We start from the raw sequence: 9567 nt of genomic DNA, 5'->3' as shown, positions 1-9567 counted from the left end.
CACAAAGCTACACAATGGGCTATCTGTGCTCTGCCCACCACGGGTATCGAAACCCGGATTCTAGCATTGTAAGTCCGCAGACATACCGCTGTGCCACTGGGGGACAAATCAAACTATTTGTTTGTAATTAAGCACAAAGCTACACAATGGGCTGTCTGTGCTCTGCCCACCACGGGTATCGAAGCCCGGATTCTAGCATTGTAAGTCCGCAGACATACCGCTGTGCCACTAGGGGGCGTTTATTATAGGTCCGATACACATTAATTACAGTTTTTTTCTACCAAAAACTCAACGTTGAAGATGTACAGAAATTTCGGCATTTTGTGATTACAATCGCACAATGTAGACAGGCCTCGATTCTTATATTTTTGTTTCACAATTTAACAAATCACTAGAACTTTGATAATACCTTTTGTTGTTTTTAATAATATTGAATAATTTTATTTGAATTTTCAGAATTCAATGCAGATTAAAATTTAGCAGAACACTGCAATATATTTTACCATTACTTTGTTCCACTTTTGGAAGAATTAAAATGGTTAGAAAACAACTTCTATTCCAAGTTTTTCCATTCAAATCTTAGCTTTGAAAATAAAATTTTGAGGCTTGTTTTTGAAAATCTTTATATAAATGAAAATGTTTTCTGTACATCTGGTTTGTATCCAGTTATTTATTGCTCTAGACCAGTTATGATAATGTTTTAGCTTTAGTGACAAGTTACAAGCTTTGATCTCTTCCTCAGAAACCCCCACAATTTAGATACACCTGCCATTAGTTAGAAAAATTACATTAAAACACCCAGATATTTTAAATCTTCTTAGTTCACCCATCTTTAGTGATTCAACTTCATATAACTGTGAAATCAGGTGATCTGAATTTAAAAAATGAACCTGATAGTGTGTTGCCAAACATTTGTGTGTATCACGCAAACTTCAATATATTTATTAAAACTGTGTTTTCCTTAAGACTTTCCATAATTCTATGAGAAGAGTATGAACAAAAAATAAAAACCACAAAATCAAAACTTAACTGTTTTTATTTCAATCTGTAGCTTGACAATCCATCAAAGTTCAAAATAATTTATTACCAAATAAAAGCTACAAGTCAATAGAGATTTGAGACCTAGTTCAAATTCAAAGCTGTGAAAAATCATCTTTCACACCTCTACCAACTTGAACTTTTGAAATATCCCTGGTTCATTAATGTCACAATCCACATTGCCAAAATGCAGGATTATCAATCAAGATATTGATGTTCTCTTAAAATAACGGTGACGGTTCATTTAATACAATATAGCCTGTGTGATTGAAAATCATCAGTAAACACTTATAAGATAAATTCTAACTATTAATTGAAAAGAAATTAAATTTACATAATTCTCTAAAACAATAATTCACTAAAAAAATATCCAGAAAACTCAAGTTTTTTCTTCAATCTAATCCCAGTCAGATTATAAGAACAAGTGAGCAAGTAAAGGCAAAGGAAATTATACTGAATTTTTCTGAAGACTTGTACAACACTGCCAACATGAAAATATAAACAAAAGTATGTTTATAATCCAGTTCTCGTTTCATAATTTTAATGTCCAAAACTGGTATCTGAGTGTAATGTTGATCTTCCACAATTAACTAAATATTCATGCGATGAGATTTCACACGTTCTCTGTAAAAATAATAAAAGTTATTATCTACATACCTTCGAAAACTGATTCTGATTCATAAAACATTTTTTATAAAGTTAGGAACCGACTCAGAACTTACCCCTACACCGCCACTTTCATCACAAATTTCCCCATTATACAAAGTATTTAGTGTTTTGTAGGAAACTCCAAACTTTTAATAAGTACTTTGAGATACCATCAATAAAATAAACACCAAAATTCAAAATGATGACTGAACCTATATACTTTATTGACACAATAGTCAGCATGCAAGAATTAAAAATCCAAACTTTCATTACTTATTCTTTCACCTCCATGTTCACAGCTAAACAACTGTCCCACTTCCAAATTTATTCTTAGATACAAATAAGGGGGGGGACTCAACTGAACTTGTATTTAGCAAACTTTGGGGGATTTCTATTAGTTTACGTGACAAATAAATAGATGTAGTTGATGCTTGTATGTAATACATCACCCAGCTCTAACTGACATTATAAAAAAATAAAATAAAGAATTCAAATATTTTGTTGATTTGTCTTAAGCAAACTGTTTTGAAATCAATCCAAGACAGTTGGGCTTTAACTTTTGTAAATTTAGACTTAAGCCTTCAATATTTTATACAGGAATAAATATTAGAAATTAAAGCTTCCCAGACAAGACTGTTATTCCTTGTATGAAAATGTAATTCAAAAGTAGGTTATATTCTGATGCATGGATATTTCAAGTTCACTCCTTCTTCTTCTTCCAAAAACTTTTAACTAAACATTGTCTCTTGATTCAAAAAGAGGTATTTCAAAGTTGTTCCTCTTTTTCATCTTCTTCTTTGGTTCTGTTTACACCAAAATATCCCATTCAATAATGGCATCATTTGGATACAGCCATCTTTAATCTTGCACGACTTTCAGTAGTCACCTTTATTCTCCAAGTGTGTGTTACTTTATTTTTACACCTTAAGATTTTTGTACCCCAAACTGAAGGAATAAGTGGTGTTTGCCTAAATTTAATATGCTAAAAGACAAATCAAAATGTCAGAAAAGCAGTAAACAGTAAATCTTGTACAAAGTTTTATAGTAATGTGGAAGTTGTGGATGGAAAAACCTAAATATTTGTCAATAAATTGACAAGTTATTTGGTGAGAATAGCATTGCTAGGAAGAAGAAGCAATGCGATCAATGAAGTATCAATTTTGACAAGATGCAAATAGGGTAAAGTAAAAAAAAACTAAGGCAAGAATTCAGTGACAACTAATGAATGTATACTGTTCCACACAAATGTTTCCTCCGAGTAAGATTGGTGCAACATGATCGATAGAAAAAACAACAAACATCTGGACTTGAGGTACATTTTTTCCCCCATAGTTTACCATAAGAAGTACCAAGTTACAGAACTGTACAATTGAGAGAATCCACAAAAAAGTATATCCATTCACACATCATACAATGGTTATCAATTAATACACTGTAGTACACAGAACAATGAAATATTTGAGGGATGTACTGGAGTATATAGTTACCTCCAATATTCGGAATTCACAAAAACACAATAAGGTAGTTGAAGTTTGCATCTCCATATGTCATTTAGCAATGGATGTGTTATCATTATTTTTTCAGCAAGCATTTTCAAAAGGATTGCCCAGTGGTCGGACCAAGATTAAAAGCATCCCTTTAATATATAAAAAGCCCTGATGGCTCTGAACGGAGATTTTTCAACAAGTTTGAAGAAACATGCTAAATGAAGACAAGCTTTTTTTTATTTTGACTGCCATAAGCACAAAAGCTAGCTTTTGATAACTTAAAGAAGAGATGCACAAACCTTATTGATAAAATGAAAAAAACACCTCCCTGACCTGGATTTTTTGTTTTAAACCCAAGAAAAGCTAAAAAAAATAAAGCATCAACAGCAAAATATTTTTATAAAAATGATCAGGAAAAACAAAAGTTTACTATAGCATGTATCTACCTCAGAAACAGGGATTGCTAGAGCAAAGTGTAGAGCTGAAATACATTACAGTTTCAAATGACTTGCACTCATTAATACTCTTTCAGGAGTTTTCAGATGTTCCGTCAAAAGAATGTAATGGGTCTTCCCATGAAATTGACAAAATGGTTCAGTATGTAAAGGCTACTCCTGCAACAAATGTATTGCGAGCAATTATTCAGCAACAGAACTGAATGAAATCAGAATTCAGAAATTCATTAACCCTATGTATATGGGCATGGTCATTTGTAACCACCATCTAACCATGAAACTACACATACTATAACTCTGAATTCTCCAAGTCTATCTTAACAGAATTTGGCAAGCTTTTAGTAAACATAAGAAGTCTGTTGCACACACACACACACAAAAGTCTGATTTTTGTTTTTAATGAAGTACTTTTACTAAAGATTTGTCAGTGAATTAATGGAGTCATTCTGACTCAGGCAACTGCCCAGTCTAGTGAAAGGTGATTTTCATGTTAAGAACAAACTTTTTTTCATCTTACCAGTTTCATATTTCAGAACCTCTAGAACTATCTAAATGAATTATCACAAGATATTTTTTCAGTATATTTACATTTTATCTGTTACTTTATTTACCATAACACTAACTGTCGCAAAAGCAGCAATTTAGGATAAAATGAAAAGTTGAAAATTACAAACTATTTTCTACATCCAAAGCCGATACTTTTTAAATATGGGTTAATTTAATTTTATTACTTTAAAACTGCACTTAACCCTTTTAAGAGTGCACTAAAAGCTATATGTCACAGCCAGACAGCTTCACATAAACAATCAACCAAGTTACAAGCACACCACATCCAAATTTCAATCACAACTCAAGATTTGCACATGCACTACAACAGAGTATCACAAGTCATTTTTTTTATTTAAATTTTCTTATCTGACCTAAAAAGTTTCTAATTTGTACATTTTAGTTGTATTTATAGCAATAAATAAAATACAAGAAATTTAATATTTACATCTGGACTCGTTTGCCATCAGAAGATGAAGTACGGTAATCCTACTTTTTTGTAACAATTTTGGTCTTCCAAAATTTGTTTTTTTTTATTTCAAATATGCAACTTAGAAAAACCAATATTAACATGCACAAAAAATATTGTCCTAAAACTATAACAGTTTAACTGGCTTTCTAAGCTATAAATAATTTTAGAAAATCCACTAGCTGGTCAAGCCAAACACCATAAAGGCAAATAATGAAACTGAGGACAAATACTTCCAAACCTGGCACGTGAACGATCTAGCATCATAACAAATTTATTAAAGAATCTTCTTTTTCTATGGTAATAAATAGTTCCATAGCAAGTGTCAGAGAGAATTACTAACATTTTTTGAAAGATAGGAAGGGCATGACATGAGGGTTTGACTTTCTTTATATCTCAGTAAAGCCTAAATCTTTGGAGCTACAAGTTTACAATATGGCTTAGCAATATCTGTAATATATATATTTTTAATTTGTGCCAAACTCAAAAGGTCAAATAAAGGTAGAAATAAAATCTAAAATGGGCAATTAAGAGCAAAAAAATGTCACGATACAGAAAATCACTGAGAATTTGTTCAGATATTTCCTTTTGAAATAAAGAAATGAAAACTGATATAACATTAATTTTGAATGTAACTCTATAAAAAGTTAGGGAAATAAGCACATACGGTTAAACAACTAGAATATATAAAACCTGATAATCAATTCAAAATTAAGCTCATCCAGACAAAACTTCAATTTTAGAAGTACTGCAAAATTAAAATGAATGAAAATATTTAAAAATAATAAATACAGAAAGCTGTAACCGGTAATAGACAAAAATATGAACTTCAAATATTTTCGTATATGCTGTAAAACCTTTGAAAAATTTATGATTTTTTTGGATTTTTACTAAAATCTTATTTGCAAATTAAGTTCACAATGTGTATTGACTAAGCCTAAGTTATGGCAGTTGGCACATGGTGTTCTGTACATAGGGTTTTTACCATTGCCAGATAAATAGCTGAAAATGTGGAGATAAACTTAACTTAACAGTATCATTTTATTCCTATGAGCTATGGCCCATTTCATGCTATACCTTTCGTACGTTTCACAAATTTTCAGTCTTAAGTACTGATAAGAAAAACCTTTCTACTGTGCATACGATCTTACAAACAGTAAGATGAGAACAAAAGGATGGGCGAGGGAAATGTGCTAATTACACATTATCACTGTAATGTCTTAACTTATCAAATAAGAGGCTTTCCAGTTTAGAACCCTCTGGGAAAACAATTCAGCAGTTAAGGGACCAAGTACAGTCAGCACTCTGTTGATATTCATACTGTGATATTAACAAATACAAGTTTATATTTTTCAATTATGTTAATGTTACTGCCTGCATTTAAAGTCCTCATTGATATTTATATTAATATCTCACTTTTTAAAACGTGTATGTCATGCAGAGCACAATGTCCCATATGTAACAGGTAATGTTCTGATAAATGATAGTCTTATCTACATAATAAAACTTGAAACAGTTTCGGTTAATATTTAGTCTTATGATAATATTTTGACTCACATTTTGCTACAGAACTGACAAAATGTGGTTTTATTTTACCTTTGCAATTAACTGTCCTATAATTTTCAAAGCACAACAAAAACAGTAGTCTTTATCTTATCGATCATACGGACAAATATTGTAAACTTCAATAAGATGCTTTTTATCCTTCTTTTCTCAAGAGAAAATAAGTTAAACATCTTATGCTATCCCTTAAAATAACCCTTCCCAGGAAACATCCTAGTAAACCTGCTTTGTCCACTTTCCCACAGGTCCACATCCTTTCTTACATAATATTCAAAATGAGACCAAACTAGTGATTTGTGTAGAGATAATAACCTCTTGACTTGAAATCAATCTATTAATACACACTAAAATTCTATTAGCTTTACTACAAGCAACACAACACTGCTTTGATAGCGTCAGTGATTTATCTACTAATACGTCAAGATTCCTTTACTTCATTCATGTTAAATCATTCATACAAAAAGCATAAAATTTTAAGAATCATGAAATAAAAATTCACCGTTGCCTATAAAAAGCATTCACTCTTATATTTGACCCAATCCCCTTGAACGTGTCATGACCGCATGAGCTGCCATCTTGGATTAGGAGTGAGAAGATGACCACTAGAGAGCATTCATACTACCAAATACTTTATGAGCAAAACTTTCTTTGTATCTAACGTAATTAAAATTAATTAAGAAATATATATTAGGACAAGTTTCTGGGAATGATTGATAATGGTCAACATAAAACTAAAGAATCACTACAGCAGTATTTTAAACAGAATGCCCACTGGTCACAATCCATTATCAGTCCCAAATAACATAACAGCTCAAAGCCTAGAAATGCATGTACACACAGACATTTAATTTATGAAACTATAACTCACCTGTAGTTTTTTTGCCATTGCCACCACGTCATGATCGGCAGGATTATATTTGTAGCAGTTCGTAAATATGAGTCTCACATCTCCTGCGAACTCATCTGGTGTCTTGTATTCCCTCAAATCCAGTTTTTGCTGCAAGATAAAATTATGAAACAACACATCAATGATACTCATCTTCTATAATAATTGAATATTTAAACAATTTTAACAACATCTCTCTCTACATATACAAATTTGTTACTGGAAGGTTCCAAGGACCTGCTGAGAGCAAGTAAAGATTTTTTGTTTCATTTATTTTATTTAGATAATAATACATTAACCTAACGAACTTAAATTACTCTTAATCAGCTTACGTATTAAAGGAAAATAAATCACATTATTCTCTTATACAAAATACAAATCAAGGAACAATAATATCAGATTTGAAGCATAACTTTCCAATTAAATGATACTTTCAACATATGCAGGTGTATCCAAGTCATGAATCAGCAATCTTATTTTTAAGAATGCTGGGATTAACCTTGGAAGTTTTACTGTAACCTCAGACAGACAAGAATGTTTCAGCAGTTACCAAAAAAGTAACCTAAACACCCTATTCTCAGAGGTACATTTAATCCTCTTGCTATTGGTAGGTCAAAATGTGCATGTCATGACCTTTTAGCTACATTCAAAATTCAGTTAAACTACTTTATTATCGATGTATACAAATAAACTTAGCATCAAAACATAGTTAGTAAATCAAATTTTAATATCACAAATTTTAAGTTCTTTGTTTTATAAGGAAATATTTACAGCATGAGAAATGTAACATTTGTTTTCTAGGTCTTCCCAAATGTATTTACAGCCCCGTTCTGAAGCAAGGAATTTCTTGCGAAGTTGCTCATTATGATATAGATATTAATAAGACAAAGTTTAATTTTTTACAGTTTTCAATCTTATTTGCTTACAGAGTAATAAACTAAAAAATTCAGACCTACTTGCCACACCCACCTGTTACATATTATCTTTCCCACTAGTTCTCACTGATGTTTTATACAACTATATTATTCATAACCAACAGAAACGCATAGCTTTAAACAATTAAATTTGATAGTTTCTGCTGTGGTGTTCAGCTCAAGAATCACTGGAAATTATTTTTAGGCTCTCATGCCATAGTTAGAAAGCCAGTTAAGTTATGATAGTTATAGGACACTCTTCTGTGTTATTATTCTGTGTTCTTAAGTGCATTATTTAAGTAAATGTTATTTACCACCCCTCACCAAAGTACAGAGTTTAACATAAATTACCCATTATAACCTAGATGTTACTAAGGCAAAGTCTGATTTTTATAGTCTTCAATCTTCTTTGTTTATAGAATCATAAACTAGAAAAACAAGACCCACTTGCCATCTGTCACATCCTTTCTTTCAGAAATAGCCAATTATTCTCTTTGAAGTTTTATATAATGTATAACTAATAGAAAAACCAGGTTTTAATCTATCAAATGATGTATAATGCTATGTTGTTTTCAGTACAGAATATTGTCAATTTCATCTTTACTTTGAAAGTTTATCTCGCGGTGTTCAGATCATGGAGCTAAGGAAATTATTTTAGGCCCCTCTTGTCTTAGAAAGCCAATGGAAGTATAACATTTATATAATTTTGTTTGCTTTGTGCGTGTTATTATCCCATTTTTGTTTTGTTATTATTTTTCACTATCTTGCCTTATCTAATCTCTCTAATTTTTACATTTATTATTATTTACTTTTCTAATAATAATAAAGAATATACATGAAAAACAAGAAATATAATAATTACCATTGACTTGTTTTTTTCGCTGTCAGTTGCCACTGAAGTAATGGTACACTAAATAATTTTTATTTAATTAAATAATGCACCTAAGAACATATTCAAGAAGTACACTTGCAAGCAGCTTGTACGTTACATCATAAATTACGGCAACTTGAGTTACGTATATGAAGAGTGATTTACAACTTGTATGGGGGAATTATTATCTAGATGCAGTTGAAAGGACGATGAAATTAAAGAGATGTAGACTGTTACAGGCTTTAGGCTATTTAGACTAAATAATTGTAGTTTTCTGTTACAATCTTCAGTCACTCTTAACAGAAGAAAAGCATAATTTAAATTTTTTGATTTTGTTTTTACGTTGGTTACAAGGTCAGTCAAATCAACAGTCTGTATAACTGGGGTAGAGAAGATAACAGATAAATTATAAAGTTTTAGTGAAAAAAGTTTGATATATATTTAGGAGGTTTTTGAGGGTTACGCATACGAATGTAGACATTTTCAGATGAAGAAAAGTATTTTTAATCTTAACATGAAAATTACTTTGCATTCAAAGCAGTCAACACTCTGATTCCATATATTCATAAATATGAATACATAAATACCGTGGTTGAAAAATAAAGATCTTGATGGTGTAATCGAAAAATCGCTCAAGTCATCTAAACACTGCATTGTAGCCAGTAATAGGGCTAATAACATTTTCAGTAG

At 31.0% G+C, this 9567-nt stretch overlaps 1 protein-coding gene across 3 annotated transcripts in view; it reads right to left on the bottom strand.

Moving 5' to 3' along the window:
- LOC106459826 (bromodomain-containing protein 3-like) overlaps nucleotides 1-9567 on the bottom strand; it is a 96651-nt gene that overhangs the window by 56169 nt on the left and 30915 nt on the right. For all 3 annotated transcript variants that reach the window (XM_013919493.2, XM_013919491.2, XM_013919492.2), the window contains exon 12: nucleotides 7075-7203. In XM_013919493.2, the coding sequence (XP_013774947.1) occupies nucleotides 7075-7203 (129 nt within the window). The remainder of the gene's footprint in view (nucleotides 1-7074; nucleotides 7204-9567) is intronic.

Source organism: Limulus polyphemus, unplaced genomic scaffold, assembly GCF_000517525.1.
Source record: "Limulus polyphemus unplaced genomic scaffold, Limulus_polyphemus-2.1.2 Scaffold664, whole genome shotgun sequence".
In the NCBI taxonomy this organism is placed as follows: Eukaryota; Metazoa; Arthropoda; class Merostomata; order Xiphosura; family Limulidae; genus Limulus; species Limulus polyphemus.
Note: the sequence above shows the minus strand (reverse complement) of the source record. Positions and strands in the feature narration are given on the sequence as shown.